General features: G+C 43.7%; 1 protein-coding gene across 2 annotated transcripts in view; it reads right to left on the reverse strand.

The window, feature by feature from the left end:
- The window catches only part of PPP2R3A (protein phosphatase 2 regulatory subunit B''alpha), a 68,974-nt gene that overhangs the window by 35,531 nt on the left and 8,762 nt on the right, over positions 1-24,681 (reverse strand). Inside the window, exons 1-4 of one of the 2 annotated variants that reach the window (XM_019503769.1) lie at positions 20,287-20,698; positions 12,962-13,219; positions 9,602-9,705; positions 514-616 (exon numbers count right to left, since the gene is read on the reverse strand). In XM_019503769.1, coding sequence (XP_019359314.1) covers positions 514-616; positions 9,602-9,705; positions 12,962-13,219; positions 20,287-20,418 — 597 coding nt within the window. In that variant the 5' untranslated portion in view covers positions 20,419-20,698. Of the gene's footprint in view, positions 1-513; positions 617-9,601; positions 9,706-12,961; positions 13,220-20,286; positions 20,699-24,681 lie in introns of those variants that run through there. The other variant, XM_019503767.1, reaches the window with a different exon arrangement.

Consider the following 24,681-nt stretch of genomic DNA (forward strand, 5'->3'; position numbering starts at 1 on the left):
TAACTTTTTCTAGAACTTGACTAAGCACTAGCTAATGAAGAATCTGAGAGTCAGCCACGAACATCTGAAGGAACCAGACATGAGGGACAGAAAAGGATTTAGTTGTTGGTGTTAGTGATAACGACAAGGACATTTTCAGTTATAAGAGAAACTTTTTGGTAGCACAGCTTAAAAATTGTAATGGGCTTGGTGGTGCACATAGTGCGTGATTAGAATAGTAATCTTCAAAGACTGTATTTGGTGGTCTTGAAAAAGTGCCTTATACTTGAACACTTCAAGAAATTAGGTGGATTCAACTTAGCTACCCATCAGTGACAAATGGAGGCCATGGACCAAAGTTATGCTTTGCCTAAATGGGCACAAATCTCAATGCAGACCATCCAATCCCCTAAATACACATGCAAAGACATGATAAGGAAGAAGTTATAAAACACATGTATAAGCAGCAGCACCTCTTTCCCCCCGTCCCCTGTCCCCTCCCCTCCCACACACTGTTGAGCAAGTTGCACTTACCTGAAGCAGTGGGATGAAATCCTCTTGCTCTAGGTTGTCGCAATCAGGTTTTGCGAGAAGGTATATGAATTTGGATGCATCATCATGACAGTTCTGTAATACTCTACAAAAGAGAAACATATTTATTTCCATGTGATTCCTGCCAATTCACAGTTTGGAAGGACATAGCAATTGGACACCATGGTTTAACTACAACGCTCCTCATTTCAGAAATCAAATTTCAGACAGGAGTTGGGCAAAAGTGTCACAATGCAAGCAGTGCAGTCTGGATATAGGAACAGTGTCACCCAGTCTCTTCAACACCTTGAAACGATGCCCAAGCATTTCTGGCACACCAGAGCTTCATTCATGGTTAATATTACCATAGAAAATGGGGATGGTCTTTGGCAACTGTACGAATGGTGTCGATTAGCATGTCATGAAATGTCTTTCCCATAAAGGAAGAGGGATATTTCATGCTTGAGAGTCTGGAGGCATTGCAAAAGTGACCTGCCTGCTAAGGAAAGGAGAGTGAAGGCCCTTTTTAATAATCTTAACAGCTTGAACAAAAGGAGAACAATAACAAAATGTCAATAAGGGGGTAAGAAAGACGTCATGACAACACCATGGAGAACCTGGGTTTCAGCTCCTGGTATGTACCCTAACCACTAGGCTATTGGGCTACAAGGTAAGAGAGCCCTCCTCCTCCTCCATATTTTGTGACTTACACAGCATTGCATGCCTTCTGGAAGGCTGGAGGGGTGAGTAGGATCTAAAACCCAAAGAAATGGCCCCAAATGCCACTCATATTAGTCACTCTAGTTGGATTTCATCTTACGTTCCTTTATCCTCTTGGTACCAGGAAGCAGGTTTTCCAAACCTGGAACTGTTCTTGCAGCTCTCCAAACCCTTTCCTAGTTTTCAACGTTCTTCTTGAGGTGCAGACACCAGAACTGGGAGCAGTCACACTTGCACCATGTATCACCACTCTTAAGTCTGGCCTCCCCTGCTTCTACATCCAAGTCACATGCTTAGGGCCAGCATTTAAAGCAGCCGCTCAGTGTCTAAGCCTGCAGTGAAGGCATCACTGACCTTTTCAAACCTCTGGCCCGATACTGCCTATCTCCCTTGGTACTTAAGAGTCCAGACATTTAAGTTGCTGCCATTTATCATTTTCATGGAAGCCAGGATGCTAGTACTACCCCTGACCTCATGTCTCAAAGCCATAACTCATGCTGAAGCCCTAGAACTGCCCCCAAAGTGAGGTTTTTTGAACTAGGAGGGAAATGTTTATCTTTGTCAGCTCTGAGCACATAAAGGCTTCCCTGTGCCCCCAAGCAGGAGGTCCTAGGCTACTGATAGGTGGAGGGGCAAAACAGCGCTCACACAAAGCTCGTCCAGTGGCATAAGGACACAGGAGGAGCAGGTAAGACTAACGGTGCATCCGCACATGCAATTAGTGCTTCTCAGTAAACTCTGGCACAGTTCGCACTGGAGTCAGCTGCTCCTGGGCACAGGGTCTTCACATGCACCCATGACCACAACAGTTTGAGCCAGGGTGGAGCAGCCCTGAGCTGGGAGCAGGCTTAGGGGGCCAGCTCCAGGTGGTGGCATCAGGCAGCAGAGGAGCTGGCTAGGGCATGAGAGTGCCCAAAATGCAGAACCGTGTGGCTGACCCCTAAGCCCTTTCCAGGCCGGGCCAGCTCTACCCTGACTCAAACTGCTGCAGTCCCAGTCACTGTCCAGATGTGCTCTCTGTGCAGTAAATGACTACAGGAAGCTTTGGTGGCATCAGAGGCCAAAAGGTCCCCAAGTTGCAGGTTGCTTAGGACACTGTTCTGCTTAGGTGAGTGGCACCTAAATCCCTTTAAAAAAACTCTCAATTGCTGTTATCCCTTCAGAGCCCATATTCATTTAGTTAGCTACCATATCCCAGAACACCTTTTCTGAGTCTCTGCTTTCAAAAACAGGCTCCTCTATCCTGGTGGCGTGACTCATCTTCTTGATTCCCTGATGTATGGCATTCCATTTAGCTTTAATAAAACATCCTTCCTTTTCCAGGGAATCCAGTTCATCTTGGAATTTGGACTGCTCTATAAAACTGGTCAGTCCTTATCATTATCTCTTGTGCCAGCCCCTTTTGCCTACAAAATGTACCAGTCCTAACTGTATCTTTTCCTGCAGTTCATTGATAAAGACATTGATTAGTAACAGGTGAAAAAAATAAAGCAAAGGAACTCCACTAGAAACACTCCTCTTGCATACTGATTCCCCATTACAATTATTTTTTTAAGCTATTCATCAGATAGTTTGTAATCCATTTAATACATGCTTACACTGACTTTGCACTGTTTTCATTTTTTAGGTGGGCTGGGGTGGCCATCATAGAGGACATTCCACGGTTTTCTGCTACTCTGTCCCCTGTCCTCTATTGATACAAAACCCAACCTTATTTTTCTCTCTCTGAGAGAAAAATAGAGGACATAAAAGCATCTCATTTTGTATCAATAGAGGACAGAGGACAAACTCTATGATGGCCACCCTAAGGTGGACCAGTGGTGCTCAACTTTTTGACCCCACGAGACAGGAGTGCTGTAGCATCGGTTCCACAGGCTGTACGCAGTGTTGGGGGCCAACCCAGCTGAGGCCCAATTCAGTGCACAGGGTCAGCCCAGGGTGTAGCCCCAGCTCTAAGTACCAGATCGCACCTCAGCCTTACACACTGGATCAGGCCTTGCCTTTGGCCCTAGGAACATAGCCATGTCACCTGCCCTGCAGGGCTTTTGGAAATTCAGTGGCAATGGCAGTACTGTTGGCCATCAGTTCCTGCCACCAAATTTCTGGACCCACCACCGGCTGGATGGCTTGGCTCCACAGCCTAGATCTGGCCCACAGGCTGGAGGTTGAGCACCACTCATTTAGACTGTTGAGCTACACTTAGTCTAATGCCTTAAAGGCCTCTGAGGTTTATTATGTCAATGGTTAAACCTTTATCGATCAAATCTGTAATTTCATATCAACAAGATGTCAAATTTGTTAAGACCCATTTTCCATGAAAACAGGCTGACAGGCCTTAATTATATCACTCTGCTTTCATTCTTTTCTGGCTGCATATGGTATTAGCGTGTCCACCATTCTGTACAGCAGTGATGTCAAACTAATCAGATCATATAATCTCAACTATTCCATTTAGATGGGGAAAACATTTGTTTTTTTTCTAGTCCTCTGGACCTTCCCCAGTACTCAGAGATTTGTCAAATATCAGCATCAGTGACTGATAGATCTCCTTAGCTAATCCTTTTAAAGTTCTTGGGTACAAGTTAATTCATCTTGCATTTGTAAAAATTCTTAGGAGCTTTAGAGGTTGCTTTTTGACATTGTGTCAACAGAAAGTGTTTCATTGCCACTGTAAAATAAGAATTGTTTTTTTCCAAATACAGAACATAAATATTTACTGAACATTTCTGCCTCCTGTGTGAAACTGATAATTTTTCTATCACTATCTAACATCAGACTGATGCCATTACCAGCAATTCTTTTGTTTCTGATACTTTTTTTAAAAATTCCTTCTTACTGAATTTACTGCTATTAGCTACAGACTTGTCATTGATTCCTTTCATTTCTCTTATCAACTGAAGACAACACTTTTAGTAATTTGGTCCTAGTCCTCTCTCTGGATTTAATTCTCCTATCTGCAAAGGAAGACCACAAGACCAATATAGCTCTTAAATCCTACCATGGTGCCAGCTTGAGGCTATACAAGTGGCTGCAAGTGGCACACAGACATTTTGCTATTATGACTTTCACCCTATGAGCTTAAGACAGGCAGAATTGAGTCTTAGTAATCAAAACTTCAAACATGCATGTAGCAGGACACTGTGGAAAGAAGTTCTCTCCCACTTTAAGAAGAGAAGCTGCCTGAGAGGCAGCTTCCAGGTGGGCTGATTGGAGGCTCACCTGATGGGAAGAGGGCCAGGCTGGCGCTAGATAAGCCCAGTGCCTAAGCCAGTCAGGTAGTCTAGCCCTAGGAGTCTGAGGAGAGTTTTCTGAAGCAGGACTAAGAAAAGACTAAGGAAGGTAGGAGAGCTAAAGCAACTCTGCAGCCCAGGGAACAAGAGAATATTACCCAGGGCAGAGAGGAAAGGGTTTATGCAGGCAAGGAGCCTTTGTTCTTATGTTGCAACTATTTTTTTGAGTTGCAAGCCTTGAGTCATGCTAGAGACAGACTCAAGCCCTACAGGGAATTCCGCAGCTCAGAGACAGGGCTGAGTCAGGGAGCAGAAGAGAAGGCCTGAGAGCAGAGCCCCTCCCCCCAGACCAGAGAAGTGGCTGAGTGGGGTACAGAAGAGCCCCCAGCCCAAACAGGGGCTGGGGGGTAGAACAAAGAACCTGCCAGCTAGGGAGAGTCAGAGCAGGGGATTAGAGATGCATCACTTTAACAAGCGATTTAATAAGATGCAGAAAGAAATTTTTCTCCCTACAGTTTAACCTTTCCTAATGCTGCAGGATTTAAGGATGCTGCCAAGCTCCACTGGCTAAATTCTCTGACACACAAATCACCCCAATGAGCCAAACAATGGCTTCTTTTGTAGAACGTGGCGTGGGAGAAGTGCAAGGAAGCTATGGAGAGGGCCTGCTCCTACTAGAGAAAAAGCCAGTGGGGTGTGGTGTTCTTTACAGAACAGAAATGTGCTGTTTAAGATGATGTCTTCTGCTTGTGGCCATGGAAAGCAAGCATTTCAGAGCAGTGGAAGACTAGGCTAATCTTCTGCAAAATATTGTGTTTGTCAACATTAACCTGGTTGCCTAAATAACTGGGATTTTACAGAAGACACGAGCACAAAGAAGGCATTTTCAGGGATTTACCACATTCCTACTGAAAAATAATAACGAAAGAAATAGAAGAGTTGGGCACTCTGAAAATACCTATCACCAGATGTTATCATTGATTCCTTTCATAACTTTGAGGCAGCAAACAATAAATTACTTGGTGATTTGCGATAACTACAAAGAGTAAAATGTGGCGTTAGTTACTAGTGATTGCTTTGGCAAAATAATTATTACTTGTTGTTTATAAATTATGGCTCAATCCTGCTAAGGCTTTTGCATGTGAATACCCGCAACTTGGTGGCATTTTTTGTGTTATTAAGTTACACACACAAGGATTTTGCAAGACTTCAGACTTGGATGCCTGAGAACAAAAAGTCTGGATAAATATATAAATAGTTTTTGGTTCCACTTTATTATACTGGGAGCTCAGATTCAGTGGGATTCCACTGTGACTCCTGTGCACTTTTGAGAAAGCTAAGACAGTTCTCCCATCCTATTACTGACACTTTTTTTCCTAGATGTATGATCTTGCATTTGACCATATTGAAACATGTTTGATTACCACCTCACCAATCTTATCAGGAGCAATGATTACTAAGAAAAATATTAAACACTTGGGGCTGAGAGAAACAATCCCTTTTGAGGTGCATCCATTCAACAATAATTGACACTTAATAATTTCTGTTTTGAGTTCTATCCATTTAATGCTTGCATCGATTGGTTTTGTGTGTGTTAGGTATTACTTTTTAAATCAGAATGCTCTGTTGTACATGTTAAAGAGATCTTACAGAAGTCCAAATATATATCAATAGTTACTCTTATAAACTAAACTTGTAATTGCATCGAAAGAGAATACTGAGTTTATTTAAAAAGACTATCAGGTCCTCTCAACTGGCATGAAGTATATATCATCCTTTAATTTTTTTTTATTGATTGTATTTTTTCCTGAGATTTATCCCATGCAAAAAATGCTTATAATTAACTTAGTTATCACATTTGTCCTCTTCAAATGTTGGAACAATACTGACTTCCTTTCAGACATTAGGAACTTTACCAGTTCGTTAAAAATTAACATGACTTTCTGGCCCAGTTTCCTGGCCAGTTCTACTAAAACTCTTAGGTATGGTCCTGTTGATTTTTAAACATGATTAACTTTAGTAGTTGCTCCACCTTTGTCTTGGAATATAAGAATGTCATCATCATATGTCCTGAATACATCATCCAATTTATTTCCAAGTACATGATGCTTCAGCACACCAATCTGATGGTAAAGGTAATTATAGGGGTCATCCAAAAAGGGACAGCATGCATGAACTTGTTAAGTAATGTCTATTAAGGGCAGATATTTGTGGTAGTGAATATCTTTAGTATAAGCAGCAGTGTAGCACTCATGCTCTGTGGCCAGTCATGCTAGGCCCAGCTCACTAGGTGAGAGATAAAGAAAGGACTGTGAGTCACTAGTTTTCTTTATCAGCTTGACTGATGGTGCATTGCCTAGTTTTCAGCAGCAGGAACTCTGAAAACATTTTGCTACTTCTGCCCTTGAAAACTGGTTGTTCCCACTGTCAAAATCAAACATGAAATATTTTGGGGGAGAAGTAACAAAACATTGAGAAAACAGCTTAGGCACACATCTAAAAACCCAGGGCTCCAAACAGTTTGTTTTCTTTACTCTTTGCAGCAACATTTTTGTTTGCCTTTAAAATAAACAGCACTTTTGAAGTTAACCCTGTGTCCAAAGCCTCAGTTAAAGAAAAGCTGCTACACAGCTCTAAAACAGCAAGTGGTTGCAACTTTAATAGAGTAGTCTGTATAAGAGTGGATGGCAAAGGCAGCACGAATTTGCAATGTGATTACTTCAGGAAAAAAACAGTAAAGCTTTGGCCCTGTGCAAAGGCACATTGTCACAGAAAAGAAGCAACAGTTCCTGGCTGAGATTTTTCTTAAATAGGCACCATAACAATTGGCTCCCAAGTCCATATTTGTATGCCTAAAATTACCTGGATTTCAAAAGTATGTCATACCAGGTTCTCACTGATTTCGAAGCAGGTTTGTGGATGTTCAGCACTTCTGAAAAATCAGGTCTCTTGAATTAGGTGCCTAAAAATAGACTCTGATGTTTCAGGTTACTAAAGCATGGACAACTCCGGTTGAGGGGTAACTAAACTGGTGTTTGGGAATCTTCATAGAAGAGCCATGAAACATGATCGGGGCCTGAAAAAATTGACTTATGAGGAAATTTATAAAACAGCTAAAATTAGCTCAGCTAAGAGAAAACGAAAGAAGAGCAGGGTAACAGGTTACAAAAAACCAGGAGGGAGGGGAACTATTTAGTACAAAATAGAAAGGCTTAATTATGACTAGTAGAAAGGAAAAAAAAGTGTCAGTATAAAAAAACCACTTGACAGCTGAAAACTTAACACAACTTTGCAGTTTTATTTTGGTAAGAACTAAGAAGCTGCTTGCACAGTATTCCTTGTGGAAAATACTTGGGGGGAATAAATCTCAAACAGCAATTGGACACATCTGGGCAGTAGTCACTGGATTAGGCTGAGGAACAGTCCCCCTAAGGATGTGGTGTGAAAACAGCTTGATGCTTTAAAAGCTAAACTGATTTAAAGCAGTAGACATGCCCTGTGGGAAACAAACCTGGGTTAGATAAGGGGCTCTTCCACCTCACCTATCTGCAGGTCAGAGCAGCCCAACCAGAACCCCTCTTCTAGAAAGGAGCTTTTTAGACTGTTATGTTCAAGTGACTGTGAAGCTCCAAATACAGGCCGAGTCTTCACAAAATGGGTGCCAAGACTATGATCTGGCCCAGGGTATCATCCCTGCTTTCTTTCACACCCTTCTTGCTCCCACTCCTTCATGATGATATTTTGGCTTTAGTCCTGCTTCTCAGACACACAGCATGACACCCATACCTACCCTCAACACATGCCTTTAGGCCTTCACCCAGCTGCCCATACCAGGTGGGATGCCCTGCTAATTCTGATCTGTCTGGTCCTCCAGTCTCTTCATTTAAATGCTTCCTTTGATTCCCCTCCCACCTGAGCTCCTCTCTCTGGGACCTGGTCACTGTGATCCTGCCTTGCCTTGCCCAGCTGCCCTGTTATCAGCCTGCCTTGCCCAGCTGCCCTGTTATCAGCTATCTCCACTTGGCTGTATGCTCTCATGCAACAGCTATGCTTTATTACCCATGCTGGGAGCTGCATGGCAAATCTCAGGTCACTAAGATGATGAGTAGCAACAGATACCCTGGCCTGACAGCAGCTCAAGTAGGCAAGTACTTAATCGTGAAATCCATGAGACCTAAGCATGTGCTGAACTATCTACCTGAATTGGGACCAAAAAGCAGAGCCATTGGTGTATCCTGTTTCCTCACTGCAGTGAAACACCAGGGAGCATATCTACTATAAGCTGAAGATTTGTGCTGCATGGGGACTTCAGCTCCACTGGCTTGGAAGGGAGCTTTGGAGAAAATATGACCCTGTACTTACCCAGCCTGACTCAAAGTGCTCAAGCAGGGAGTATGCTTCAAAGAATCGGGCACATGACTTCCTCCTGTACTCCCTTGCACTTAGCCCATTCCCAAGCAGTTCCTGTTCAAAGCAATCGTGGGGAATTAAACCTCAGATGGGTGTCTTTAAATATCTCCCCCCAGTGCCAATGGGAATCCAGTACTGAAAGTAGAGTACTCACACTTTCCCATCCCAGGGAATGACACTCTCTCAGGACAGTACTTCATGGGCTGAACATGAGCAGGAATAGATCCTCAGCTAGATCAGGCATTCTTAACATTTTGAGTTGTGTTCACTTTAAGTTATACTGCTGTGTACCCCTATGTCGCAGATATTAAAAAAGTGACCCTTATCACTATATCTGCACTCTAACATCTCCAGTCACCTAAGAGGCACAGAATTTTAAATTCTTTTTTCCTTCTTTTTCCTCCACTTGTAATTCCTTTCCCTCCTTCTGCTTTCCACTTCTTCCTGACACCCTCCAGAAGTTCACTACCTGCCCACAGAGACAGGCATACTCAAATTTGAGAAACACTGGTCTAAATAATTTATGCAGAAACCCTTAACATAACTGGGAACCAAACACTGAAGAAGTTAAAGGGAAGACCACAGAAGACAATGTAGCTTTTAAAATATGAATTTGCTTGGAATGGAAGAGTGTTTTGAGAAGTGGGATAGAACTTAAGGATGACAGGACTGAAAACATTAGAAGGGCAGGCAGGCAGGCCTTTTTCTTTTCTGAGAAAAGCTATACTCACTTTCTCCACATAGCTACGAACGAATGTACAGACACAAATCCTGTCCGCTCTCCCCCTGCTGCATTGAACATGGGTGCTTTCCAGTACAGAGGGCAGCCACATATCTGTGAATGAAACACAAAGATACACTGCAGCTCAGTGCAAAGGTATTCACAGAACTGGCTCATCTGTTTATACACTGAATTCATCACCTACCATACATCTGTGCTGGGGTGCTGCTGTCACTTTTATGAGTGGCAGCACTAAGGTGGCTGGGCCCCTTTATGTGGATGTAAATGTGATGACTGAAGTAGTTTTTTTTGCCACCATACCTATACCAGCTTCCTTGAATGACAGGGTTGTGATGCAAAACTCTGTAATGTAGCCAAGGGACCAGCCTTCGCTGTGTGAGAAATGGGGTATTAATATGTGTAGCTTATCAAAAATATCTTACTGTGATGCTCAGACCAGGATACAGAACTCAGTTATCACATGCGACACAGACATATGCCTGGGTAAATTGCTGGTCCAAGAGGAGACTCAACCTAATGCCCTTTCCCTGGTTCTCTTACACTTTGGCAAGAGATCCCAAAACAATCCCATTTGTCCTGGTGACACCAGTGGAGAGAGGCAGATGCACCTAGGATTCCATCACACAGGAATTGCCAGTTAGCCTCTGCATTGACACATGCTTTCAAGTGCTGGGCTAGGAAAACCAGTGCCTTTTCCTCTCTGTAATGCTTCAGGAAAGTATGCCTGACAACTGCCTGGGAAAACACAACAGTCCACTCAGTCTTCAGGAACTTCGCTACCTTGCTGCAGAAGAGCTGAAGCAACAGCCACACATTGGAGCTCTGCAGGTATGTGCGTTGCAAACAGGATTCAGAGCATGGCAAAGCACAGGGACAGAGATTTCCCCATGGACACGGACAAAAGTAAAACTTCCATCCTTATGATGCCCTTTGCCTTTGACACCTTGAACCACAAAGGTCCTGCTATCACCTCTAAAGGACACAGCAGAAAGACTGCCTGACATGACAGTAGCTTCCACTGTTTCCCCCTTCCCAAGGGCCATCACCTGCACAGGTTGATTCACAGAGATCCATACTATTGTGACTCCCCTTCTATATCTGCTTAAGACCATTGGGAGAGAAAACAAGATACCATGGGCCAAAAATGTGCCAATAATGCCAAAGTATTTGCCTCCTCCTCAACTACCTGGAAACCCCAGTCATGGAGAGCAGGACCCCACTCTACCTGGCCATGCACAGCTACAGAACAAACCAACAGTCCTTGCCGCAGAGAGCTCTCAGTCTGAATACAAACCAGAAATAGCAGGTGGCTACAAACATGGGGAGTATGAGGAATGATATTGGTGAGCATGACTGTTGGTGTAGGTATCACAGCGCAGGAGTTTTAAGGAGAAATCAGAAGAACAACAAACAAAAAGGAGCTGTTTGTGACGTCTTCCGCCCCAAAATAGAGAGACATGGGGGGGGGTGGAAAACCTGGAAGCATCTGCAAACATAACTAGTGGAGTGAAGAACAAGAGATGACAGGCCGAGTGAAGACTTAAAGGGGGTTGAAAGTGAAGACAAGCAGTGTATGCTTCATTTACTAGAGAATGAGGAGTTCACAGAAGGGTGACACAGTGAATGACCTTTGCAATGCGATTCTGGAGAGGAATGAATGAAGCAGGACTACATGTGTCAAGGTGACAGGAAAGGACCAGGGAACAAATTCCATCACCATTGGGAAGATGTCAGGATGCTTCCAAGAGATTAACTCTTGGATGAAGCATAGCTGGCACAGGGTGGATCCAGGCAAGACAGCAACTTTATAAAGCTAAGACACAATTCCCCACCTTCCACTGAAAGCCTCTCTTGCAATCTTATTTTCTAATGAACAAAGTTCTCTCCTCAAACCTCTTAACATTTTCTTCCTTCTTCTACCAGAATACCAGTCAGCTGCATAACTGCTTTTGGATGTAACCATTTTTATTTCAGTCTACCGCAATGTTGTCCACTGATGGGGGGAAAAGTGGGCCACCTGGAGGAAAAGTCTTGAAATTTTCTTTTGGCTTGTTCTATTCACAGCTTCCTTGCTTATTCATAGCTTCCTTGCTTCACAGCCTCAAGTCTAGACTTCATGTCTGTACTGCAGCAAAGAAATACGTCATATCTGGATGTCATCAGATAACATACGTGTCCCAAGGATGGCCAGAGGTAGCAGTGATTGAGGTTAGTCTTCTCTGCAGCACCTTGCTGTTTTTCCTGCTTATAGTAATGACACAGACAAATGCCTGTCCTGCCCTTTTGTTATATGTAATATGGGCCAGGAAACTTTCCTACCAAGCACTGGTGTTTTCCTAAGCAGCTTTGCTGGAGGTGTGTTTTATTAGCTGGTGCTGTAGTTATCATAAAATGAAACTCTGCTGCCACAACATTTTCCTAAATGACAAGGGTGTGCCCATGCTGGAGGCAGTGTCAAGTTGAAAATAACCTACTGCTTGAATCCCCAGTTTCAGATACTCAGTGCTCACAGTGGAGCCCTTGTGGAAAACTAAAAGAACAGCAGAAGGCCTATGTATTTCTAAACATAAAATGGAAACAAGTCTTACCTGGCTCATGGACCGTTAGGGAAGGAATAGAGACCAAGGACCCATTTCTGACCTCACACATATCTAACTTATGTATACTACCAATTGTTTCCACTGCTAATAACACCAACTGAAGTGAGGAGAGAATCTGCCTCCAAGTCATTTGTGTCATTTGCAACTATTTTGTATGTAGCAGTTGTGACTGTCTTTTGTGTTAAACACATTTGCATTTCTAAGCGATCTGCCTGTCAGTAGGTAAGTGGGTCAAATTTGATGAATTATGCACCAGAAGAGTACACACACAGCACTCTCCTCTCCCACGAACTTTAGTTGAGTTCATTCCTGTTTTTCTGTTTCCTTAATTTAAAAGGAAGTCAATCAGACTGAAAGTATACATTTCCTCTTTACGTACTGAAACATTCAGTAGCTTTATTTCCTCAATTCTAGTCTTGGTCTAGCTGCATCATCCCCAAAAACATGAATGACCTTCAGAGCAACCATACTATCCTTGTGTAAGGCAAGGATTTTTGTGGGTGGTACCTTTTATTGGACCAACTGCATGGTTGGGATAGACTCAGCCACGTTTTTGAATGCAATGTATTTCTCTTCCAGTCTCCTGAAGAAAGAAGGACCAGAAGAATGTATTGCATTGAAAAGCTTGTTGAAGTCTTTTCCCAACCATATAGTTGGTCCAATAAGAGGTCACCCCACAAAAATCTTACCTCTTGCATATTTCCGGAACCATCACAGTTACAACATCACTTCAACACCACAAAATTTACCTTGGTAATTTTCCCCATTTCATAAATGTTGACTCTCTCTTCAAATTCTGTAAAGGCCATCTCAATCCTGGCAATGGTCTCCTCATGATTGGTGCACACATTTGGAAGTCCTTTGGGGAAGTAAAAACGTGGAATGTTTATGGACAAGGGGGCACTGACAGAGCCTTTATTCACAGGCAAAAGAGGTCGTGGACTGACTGCTGAGTTCAAAGGGGCTGGGGATGGAATCCCAGGCTTCTTCTCTTGTTTATTTTGAACCTGAAAAGATAAGGCAAGGAATAAATTTTCTTTTCACAATACAATGTAAAAATGTGAAAAAATATGCTCCAAATGCACAAAATTAACTGGGTCAAAAAACAGATTGTGTGTGTGTGTTGTGTGTGTATGTGTGCACATGGAAATGTTAAAACCAATATAGACCCATGTTAAAATACTAGGGCTGTAATGTCAAACACTGAGAAGTTAGGATATATTAGATTTAAAGCTGCCTGTTCAACCTTATTTCAGCCCCTTTGTAATCATTCATTATGATAAAGTATTTTATTACATGAGCATCCACTTTTCCATAAGACCCCTGCTTCATTCAGTGTGCAGGATGGCCAGTGTTCTGTACTCGACTTATACAGTCCATGCTCAGTATTTCTTTTTAACCTTGTCATTTAGTGTGTTGTCTGATTAAGAGTACAGACAGCACTCAAGCCCTGCAACAAATAAAGGTTTTGTTTGGTTTTGCTCCCAAATGCAATAAAACCTTCTTTCAATGCTTTCATCACTCAGCTGGTGCAAATATGAATGAGTTTGCCCTCATAATATCCACAGGAATTATAATAATGTTATCATCCTCCCTTTTACGCATGAGGAACCAAGGTCCAGAAATATTAACAGCAAGATTTCCAAGGAAAGGTATTAAAGTAGCAAGTTGAGCAATTAAGTTTTGTTTTTAAGTGCCCTCCAAAAGCAAAGACCTAATACTTCACAGTCGGGGAAGAAACCACTATTTCTATGTTTTAATTCTCAGGATCATCTTTTCCCCTTCCTGCAGGCCTCTGTTATACCATGTCAACATCACCCTGTATACAATACGTGTATAGTTGTTATGGTGACAGACTAGTTCATCCTTTTCACAGTCCTCTGACATCTTTGACTTCTGTTCAGACTTTAATATTTTTGGGATGAGGTCATGAAATTAAACAGCTGAGCACATGTGAATTTTCTTTGGTACTTTTGGGATCCTAAATTATGAGGTAATAAAATCAACATTTTAAATAAAATTTAAACTTTTAGAATTGAAACATGCAGGGGTCCTGTTCTTTAGCACATTTAGTAAAACGTGGTAAAAGAGCGTAATTGAAATAAACACTTCTTTATTCTTCATGTAATAGAACACTTTAGTTCAAAAAGCCAAAGCTGTTAACTGGTTTATTTAAACACTGGGGATATTTATATATAATCTGAGTGTGGGGGTGGTGCTTTAATGAGAGCAGCTCTGAGAGCTGCTCTAATTGAAGTGCTTGGAGTGCCTATCCCCGCACTGAAAAATGGCTCATCAAACGAGCTTTAGTGCCCCTGCCGTCGTTTTTCAGTATGGGGATGCGATACACATGACACTGGAGTCCAGCAGACTCGATTAATTACAGTGCGTCAGAGCAGCCTTGCTGCACGTGTATAGGCGCCCTGGGAGAGACCTGACATCTTTATGTCAGTCTCAAAGTCACATGCAAAACTACAGCAGAGAGAGATTTTTTGAGGTACAAGCAGAGCTCAATAAGAGGTTGAGCAGAAGGAGTTTTCTGTGTGGCTGGTGAAGGAGAAGCTTGTGTTACCTGTCACCTTGCTCTTCAGGGGGTTCCCTGTAGTCTGGGACCCTCTTCCTCTTAGCAACCACCAATGGACCCTGAATTGATATGGGAACGCTCCTTTCCTGTCTTGGGCTGATAGACTATGGGAAGCCTGACTGGGGAAGTGATTTAATCTGAGCTTTATTTCATCTTCATTGGTTATAGGTTAGTTATATGTTTAAAATATATATTTTACAATGGTTGATAAGAAAAGCTTGAACAGCTCAAACCTAGTTCAACTATTTCAAAACAAAAATTGCTTTTGGAAAAAAGAAACCTACTTCAATGTAATAAAATACAAGCAAAATTTATGAATTGCTTGTATTGCTCTTCGCTGCCTTTACTAGTTGCTAGGAACATGAAGCCTTTTTCTTAATTCATTTTAGAGACTAACTTGCCAAAGAACTGCATTTGGAAAGTTAAAGAAATAAGACTGCTAGAGCCTTTCAGTGCTGCTTTGCATCCAGTTTCCTGACACACCTTCAAGTCTGTCCCTCAGGGTCCTGTAAAACTAGCTCCTCAAAGAGACGGGCGGGAGGAATTTCTCCTGACGTTTCACTTTTCCTCCTGTAAGTGATGAGGACTGCCCCTTCCACAGGATCCCTTCTCACTGCAGGCATGGGTGTGTGTATGTACATGTCCCCGTGAAAACCAAAGCACACCCTAGCAGCGTACATGTTCTGAAGAGAGCAGAGCCAGCTCTGAGGGATCGGGTCCATTCCCCTGCCAAAGGATATCCTACCAGTGGTGAGATGTGCTGGTAAAAAAAATAACTCCGTAACTTTTCTGAATTTCATGGCAACCCAGTTGAAAATCACTTAGATGGATCTAAAGTCAGAAAAGATCTGGAGGGAAGGCCTTGAGGCTAAAAAAGTCGAGAATGGCTGATCTAGTACATGTCACGATGGAGGCAGAATCTCACCCTGTTGGGCCCTGCTCTTTCTGCTGTCTGCCCTCTCCAACCTCCTGGTCTATACCTGAGGGACAAAGACAGCTTCTGCTACTGATTCTGTTCTCGTGGGGGTCTCACATGCCAGGGACCACCCCTGCAGACCCTTCTGCCAGCTCTGGGAGCTTGGAGGGAGTGGAAGGGATGAGCTGGGCTGCAAGGCTTGGTTCATCCTTGTACATCTTCCTGCTGGGAGATAAACAGGGCGGTGCAGCTCAGGGACTGCTTGGGGGTTGGGATGGGTAGGGGAAGGTGGCAATGGTGACAGCAGTCCCTGCTGGGGCAGGCACAGGGTGTCAGATGGGGATGAAAAAATTTACCTCCTCACACAGGGGGGAATCTTGTGCCATACCATCATTGCTCTTGTGGCACACCCTTTGGGAATCACTTCCTTGGACCCACAAAGTCCCATTTCACAGTACTGTAGAGCTAGATGTCATCAGCTTTCCTCTCCCCTTGTCTACAAACAGCCCCGGCTTCCATCCCCTTTGGTGTCTCCCTGGGTGTCAGTTGCATCACAGCCTTACTCCAGCACAAGCCTCAAAGCAAGGCTTTCCACAGACTTCGGTACTATGAATCTCACACGTTCAAAGACCATGAGTCACACCCCCCCTTTACTATGACTCCACTTTATTTTCCAGTCCATAACCACAATCGAAGCTCAAGGGTAGACATTTCAGTACAAATAAGGGGGCTGTTGCTAGATTTCCAGGATGGAGAAAAATCAAGTCCAAGCACAGATATGCTGCTGACCTTACAAAGAGAAGCTGAACTATTGAACTGCTGCAAGGAACTGGCAAGCAACGGAAAGGCCGAGTTCATAAAAAGTGATGTCAGGTTTTTTGCAAAAGGTTCAGCTGCAGGCAAACCAAGAACATTTTCTAAACTTAGTCTAGTTCCTTCTAATTTCAGAAAGCAGTTGTGAGAAGAGACAGCTAGAGAAATCAAAGAATAAGCACATGAAAATATGTTTGAGAAAACCTCTCAGGCTTTTTCTTTTGGGTTATGCAGTCATGTTACTGAACTTTGCTTTGACTTCAACCACTTGTTGATTTTTATTTTTATTTTTTTGATTCATTTATTTTTGGTGCATTTTGTCATCAGCAAATTTGCTTCCAATGAAGGTCTGTTTATGTGTTCCTCAGTTCCAGATGTGAGAGCATCGTCTGGGGGAAGCCTTGTAAATCTCCATTGACCCAAGGGAGGGTTTGTTATACTCTGCATGGGCCATTTTAAAAAAAATCCTACATGGAGTATGTCAATACGTTATTGCTGACTAATATAAAAGGGAAATGACAAATTGGGAAATTTATTTAGACAGTCTTAGATCTTTGGATACACTCTAACAATATAGCTTACATAGGCTGCAGTTTGATATACAAGTCCCCATTTCATTATCTGAATTATAGTAACATTCATCAGTTTTTGGTAAGTGCAATTTAGTGGAACAAGTCTGCTTCAGCAAGGTACATATGTTACCAAACAGCACTCTCAGAAAAGTAGTCAGTGGCATATATAAAGAAATACGTGGGGGGTGCAGGTATCAGTAGCTGGCAGTGAACTTTTCTTTTGGACATCAGGTAGAAATTAAATTCTAACTCCGCTCTTAATATTGTTGTAAATCCAGGTTTAAAGTACCTAGATTAAACCAATCTATCAGGCTTGCTACATCTTGAGCCAATCATACAGCCTTTTTGTATGTGTACAGACTAAAAAACAGTGAGTCATTATCACAGATGAGGAAGATGTGGCTATAGCAAACAATCACCCAAACTCCAAAACATGGGCATTCTCCTCTCCTCAAGGCCCCTGTCATGGGAGCCCTCTTAGCTGCCCCTGAAGGGAAGGAATGTGAGGCTCCTGCATTAGCTGCAGAGAAGGAAGTAGTGTTACACCTAAAACTTGCATGTCAGTACTGATCTCCCATGCTGGGCAGTGCCATATTGAGCAGCATAAACTTTCCCAAGAGCTCTCTCCACTCCCTTCTAGGATAAACTGCAGCCACATGAGAAGTCAACCACAGTTCCTCGTTTTCTTCCTGTTGGTACCGTAACCAAGCTTCCCTCTCTAAGGGACTGTAACAGTCCAAAGTGTCTTTTGTGACAAAATCTGTCTGCTCAAAGCCCAGCTTTGCTAGCCTGAGGGTTCTTTCTGTATTGCTTTCCCTCTCTGCTGAGTTTTGATGGCAGTGAAAGCAGACCAATGAAAATATAGATGACCAAATTTCTTCACCAGCCTCAGTTTAGCATTCCCATTCCTCCACTTCAGACTGTGAGACTACCTTAGAAGGGGCAGGTTTGGTCTGACTGTTATCAAGGGGAAGAAAGCAAGGAACTGTGGTTGACTGCCTTTCCCCTTCCCTCCCTGGGGGTGCTTGGCCAGTCGTCAGGCTCTCACCACCAGAGTCTCCCTCAAGTCCTGCCAAGAAGGATAGGACAGTTTACGTTCACAGGATGCCTGGCCATGGGAACCTCGCAAGTGTCCTCCAGATTGCAACTTCCAATATCCTCTACTGACAGGCGAGCAGAAGCTAAAGCAAAGAAACTATAGACACACAAGTCCCTTCACCTTCCTTAAAAAGACCAATACACTCTTCTACAGCTCCTGACACAAAGTCCTAAGTAAAGAGATGACTCTGCAGATCAGATGGTTTTTTCTAGAGCAATGAACTCCAGAATCCAACAGCAGCCCACCAAAAATCCCCTATCTCTATTCATCTTGGCCACAGAGATAGGGACCAGGCAGAGGTGGTATCTTAGGTAGCCAGGCTCCATTTTGAGTTGACCACTAGCACACTCAACCGCAAATTCTAGTTATCTAATTCTCACTAGCAAGGAATATTTTCTGGTGGGCAAGTAAAACCTGAGTTTTGTTTCATTATTGTGATCAAGGAGAAGAAATAGGTTTTGCACCTCAAGTAGTAAACTTTCATAACTACTTCATATATTTGTGTCTTTAAGCCTTTTTCAGAATTATTATAATCTATCTTCCAAGTCACTGCAAAACCCATTAACTACCAGCATCCCTATGACTGCATGCTCTTTTCTTCAAGGAACAGAAAAAGCACGTTCTTAAGAGTAGTGTCACATACCTATTTCAATGTATTACTGCAAAACATTAAGACAAGATACCCTCCCTTCTAATAATACATCACGTGGATATCTGATAAATAATTCTTAGATAATACTTGCAGTATTGAAAATCCCAATGTTTTAGGTTTCCCCCTGAATCACTCATGTATTAGTTGCTTGGCCCTGATCCTCAGGTGCAACCAAGGAGCATGATGCAAAATTGAAGATGGGAGCACTTCAATTACTGTATTTTCTTGCATACAACATGCTCCAGAATATAATACCCATTGTGTTTTTGAAAGAAAGAAAGATTTTTTTTTCAGGGATATGGCTGCATAGAGTAGTGAACAGAGTGTAATTCTCAGCTGTCTCAACCCTCCCTTTCCTGCTTAACTAAAGCTGAAATCCTAGCTGTTCCTGAAGGCTGGTTTTCAAGGGTTGATTTATGATTTTGAAAAGAGCTAAAGAGTCTGCAGGCTGTCAAACAGAAGGAGAGAAAAGAGAAGTACCCAGAAGACACCAAAACTGCCCTAAAAAGTTGAGCTTCTTAAGTGGGACATCAAGACCATTAAAAATGACAGATGATCATTAACACCTGTGGAGTGATGAACAATGAGCCATGAAATCACTCACTCCCTCAGCTGCTTGAATAGGAACACAACTGCTGCACTGTAGAACAGGAAACAAAGCCGAGCGTTTCTATCCCAGACAGAAAATCAGCTTCCCCAATTAATACACACCCTAATATGGAGGGAATGCTTGAAGGTGGGGAGATGCATGTTATATGCGAGAAAATACAGTATCTTGTGATTTCTCCCCAAGTCTGAGGCTGTGATAGGCCAGTCTGGTGGCCTGGTACAAATGAGAGCATCCTTTTGCCAACTGCCCCAGGGAGACTATACAGCATCTGGGGCATAGTGGGATGAAGTGAAGCCTGGACCACACTCTCATTTCCTTGGCCATGTCACCTTCAGCAGCAACCTTGGAAGGAATGCAAGTGGCACAGAGGAGCATTCTCATTGAAGCTCCTCTCCAAAAACCAGCTCTTCTAGTTAGGGGAAAATTCAAGGCTCCAAGGTAGCAGTGGCTTGGGGCTGCTCAGGAATACACATACAACAAAATGCAGATCAGATGGACACTCAACACAGTCAGATGGGAAACACCCACGTGAACGGAGCTTTTCTTAAAAAGAGTGCAGCAAAGTTTTCACAGTCTTGAGTTCTTTCTGCCTACATCTGTGAAGCTGTTGTCCTTGTCAAAAAAAGTTTTCCCTTGTTTACGACAACATTTTAACTCTGTGCTCTAAGCTGGGAAGGTCTATTTTTAAACCTGTTGGTATCTGGCTGCAAATAACTTTCTACAAATAGGCAAGCGCAGAGGGAAGGCAGTTCCATTTCCCAATCTGCTAGAAAAGACACAAAGTAGTTAAATAAATAAATAAGGAAAATAAAGACCACATTTTCAAACCTGGGCCTGCTGGAATGATTTCAGCCTCTTCTTGAACCGAGATGGAAGAACAAAATCACACCCTTTCGCAAGGAAAGCTAGCTCTCCTCTTAAGTCTGGGTCCCGTCGCAGAGAGGTTTCCTTGATCATCATCTTGGTAAGCTTTTCACTTTCCAGTAAAGGTTCAGAGTTTTTGTGGGAGATCACTTCAGACCCAATAGGTTGCGTTCTTGCTTTTGAGTTTTACAGGCAAAGAGGTGCCAGTGACTTCCTGCAGAAACATACTATGTCTTCTCCTTCCTCAGGGGGAGACCATGCAAGCATTGTAGCTCACTCCTGAGGCCAGACTCCCCTTTTTTGCTGACATTCACACTATCCCTCAGCACAACCAGAACCTCCTGATGCCTTCTTGCAATCCTTTATCAAGAAACATGATCTACACCAGAATCTATTTCCCTGCTAGCTAGATGACAGGCAATCTGTCCTTGGCTTGTAATAGGCCAGGGGGATTGTGGGAAAGGAAGCACCCACCACCACTACCAAGAGTGCTAAAGTTAGACGCACTGCAGAAGTGGCTAAATATATCAGCTCCCCTGATAGTTCTTATTTTATAAGTTTTAATGCTGAAGTCAGAGGTGCAAACTTGCAGCAGTCAGCCCCAACTGAAACTAAAAACATATGCTCTAAGAACAGGTCACCGTGGAAATGGTATTAGTGGTTCCTGAGCCCCCTGCCTGTGTGTTGCTGAAGCAGTAGAGCAAGACTAATCCTAATTAAGACTGTGGTCTATTATTTTTAGAAAAGTGCAACTTTTACTCCTTACTTGGAAAAAGCAAATCACCTCGCCTCTTTACAACAAGCGGAAGTATGGTAGTACAAACTCAGATAATAAGCTCAGGCATTTTGGAGCAGTTGTCAGAAAAATGGTTTTATAAAGAGGCCAAAATGCGTCATCCTTTTTATTCACTTTTTCCACAGCTCTTGTTTGCTGTCTCTAGGCACAGGCTGCTCCCCATGCCAGCATGAAGAGGCTCATAGCATATGACAGCCTAATCTCTCCCTATATGCCTTCAGAGAGACAGAGCTCCAAGTCTGCCCATTCAATCTCTTATTTATTATATCTGAGTGCTGGCTTTTCCTATGAGGGCAGGACATTGGCCCGTATGCCTAGTAGTAACAGGATTTCACATCTGGTTCCTACTCCGTAGGATGAGCAAACACTCACCTCCATAATCTACCTTCTGGTTTCAGTGGTCCCTGCTCCTTTACTAGGAGTTTACTTTCTGTGGCTAGCAACACAGAACAGGACCTGCCCCTACCTGCTCTACCTATTTGAATTAAACTACAGTATTTGAGAAATCTTTTGTAAGCAAAGAGATTCCCACAAATTAAGGACATGGAAGACCTTATTCACCACATCAGTCACCTGTTCTTGCCATGTCTTTTATTAAGAAATGCACAGGCAACTTCAGACAATAAATCAAAAGGCAAACCTTCCATGTGGTTTTAGGACTTCTTGGATTATAAGTAACAAATGTGAAGGGAACCTGTCTCAGCTGTAGGCTTCAGTGGTCACAAATGTGACCTTGAGTTTCCCAGTCAAGCAAAGAGAAATGAGAAATGAGAATTTAAGGTGACAGACTAACACTTTTCAAACTCAGAGCCAGGCCTTCAGTGGCAGAGACTGGTGTTGGCCCACTCACTGTATGGCAGTCACGAGAGCTACATGAAGCTGACGCATTGGAGCACAAAACTTGGAAGCATGAACTAACACCATTATCTGTTAACATTACCTTAGGGATCCACCCAGCAAAGCTTGCTGACACACTATGCTGAAATGGTGCAAAGAAACGGCTCCAAGTGTCATGTAGCATACTCTACTATGTCATATATATAACTGTACTCTTTGGCAGTCAGGTTGAAGGGTCCTATCAGATCAACCTCAGCATGACTGAATGGTCTATCCAGTAAAGAGAGGGAGAGAGAAACTGCATTATTTTAATAGTTTTGAGGATCACCAGAAGGCATTCATAACAGGTATTACAATATTCTTTGGTTTCTTTATAAATCTGTAGCTAGAACATCCAAACTTCTCCTGAGTTGATTCTATATTCAAGCAGCAAGACATGGGTACAGCTTGGACCATATTTCTCTGTAGGACAGTAATGTAAATGTCCAGATCCCTTTATGCTCACTTAGGACCTGGACATGCAACATGTTAATCAGGGGTGCTCAACCCCTGATCCATGGAGCTTGATCCATATCTGGTCCACAGGGCCATGTCATCCAGCCCTTGGGTCCAAAGAGTTGGCGGTAGGGGTGAAGCAGCTGTGTTAATTGCTGCTCCCCTGCTGCCAAATTTCGGAACCCTCTGAGGAGCCCTGCAGGTGGATAGCATGGCCCTGCATGCTAGATTAGGCACATGAGGCCTGGATTGGGCATGCAGGATTGGGGCGGCATAGGACCTGATCTGGGCATGCATGGTTGGCGGAGGTGGTGCAGGGCTGATTTGGCTGCGTGGGGCTGAGAGATGACAGTGAGGGTCCTGATCTGGCAATGCAGGGCTGATCCAGCAGCGCAGGACCCAGGCAGAAGTAGTACAGGACCTGATCCACAGATTGGCCTTGCCCCAATCATCTGGCCTACGGGACCAGAAGGTTGAGCAGCACTGTTGTAATTTGTATTGGTTTTGCTATGCTGAGACCTGAAACAGACAGACAACCAGTTCTCCCCTGGGGAGAAAATTCTGTTTTTCTTACTATAATAAATTAGTACAAATACAGGGGCAGCACACAGAGGTCCAGCAGGCTGCAATTCTTTACCACTATCACACATCAGGTTGTCAGATTATTTTAAGCTAGCTGTGGTAGAAAATATTGACTCATCTGTCACTGGACTCAGGCAAGTCTATAAAGAAAGTTGAGCCTAAGGTCTAAGTCCCTGTTCTCAAGCTCTGCCAGCTACATGTCAAGTCAGTTTTTGCTCAGGTCCTCATGTAAGGTTCTGGTCTTACACCTACACTAAGCTTCCAACCTCCAGGTAGCCTGTGGCCTGGTTGCATCTCCTCGCCTTTTCTCCTGCTCCCTGCCCAGGTTCCTTGGTCCCTGGCCCTGACTTCTAACAACCCTGATTTGTCTTGCAGTTTCCTGCCTCCAGTCCCTGACCTTGGCTTTCTTCCAGGTTTCCCCTGGGCTTGGCATCCTGACTACAGACCTTTGTCACCTGACCTCAGCCCAGTATCTTGGACTTGCCTCCTGCTCTGGCTCCCTAACTTGGCTCCCTGGCTTCTGACCACCCATTAGGACCTCTTGTCCTAACAGCTCCCCAAGCTCTATAAAACAAATAATCTACACCTGCATACAAAAGATACGCCCTACCTGATACCCATGGCTAGATCAGAGCTGCAGAAATCCATCTTTCACTCAAAAGTCAACAGGCCATGGAAGAATTAAGAAGCATCTTTTTGTACTTTGACTTTCCAGAAAAGCATAACTGACTATGAAGCTACAGCTGGATAAGTGTGAACTTCAAGCTTGGGGGACAGTTGATTTTAACCATAATACTTTTGACTCCCCAATACTCATAAGGGCATGACAGAAACTACAATACAGACTGTAAAGACAATTTTGCACTGTTGGGTCTGATTCCAGCACTGGGTCTGCTGAGTTACAAGACAAAGCCCAAGAACCACAGCTCAGCAGTTCTGGGTAACCAGAGCAGCACGGCCCTTCCAGTCTTACAGGTAACTTCACTTTAAACATCCCTGCTTACTGGAGGAGGCAGAGAGAAGCTAAATCTAAACAACCTCAGGCTCTCCTCTTTAATCATCAGCAGAGATCCAGGTTTTCCATTTCCCATGGAAAAATGAAGTAAAACGTGGATTTTCCTCCTTACTGGAATAAAACAGATTTCACATTTTAACAGAGAAACCCGCAGATTTTGCAGTTTTGCAAGGAGCTACCTGCAGGCTGAGAGTTCCAGCCTGCAGGGGCTGGGATAGAGTGGGAGGAGGGTGGTCAGGCAGGGGGTGCCATGCGCATGGGCGCACATACACATGCACATGGCTGCCTGGCAGCCTGGAAAGCAACTCCCACATGTAAGTGGAGGGGAGGAATTGAGGCCCCTGTAGGAAAGGAGTTGGGTAGGGCTGGGGCTGCTACCCAACCGGAAGGTGCATGGGGCTTGGGGCCCAGGGCCACAGTGCGTTGCTGCAGGGCCCCAACAGGGAGTGGGATGGGGCTGCGGGTGGCTCGTCCAAGGGCCGGAGAGAGTGGGGCTAGCTCCCCACCATGGTGTGCACTCCCAGAGGGCAGGGGGAACCTGCACCCCTCAAATCTGTGTGCAGGGCGGGGGGGGGGATGGGCACAAGCTGCCCACTGCAGGCACGGGCTCCTGCCCTGCTGCCCTCCCTTGGGG

Source organism: Gavialis gangeticus, unplaced genomic scaffold (assembly GCF_001723915.1).
Source record: "Gavialis gangeticus isolate Ggan-Ray unplaced genomic scaffold, GavGan_comp1, whole genome shotgun sequence".
Classification (NCBI taxonomy): Eukaryota; Metazoa; Chordata; order Crocodylia; family Gavialidae; genus Gavialis; species Gavialis gangeticus.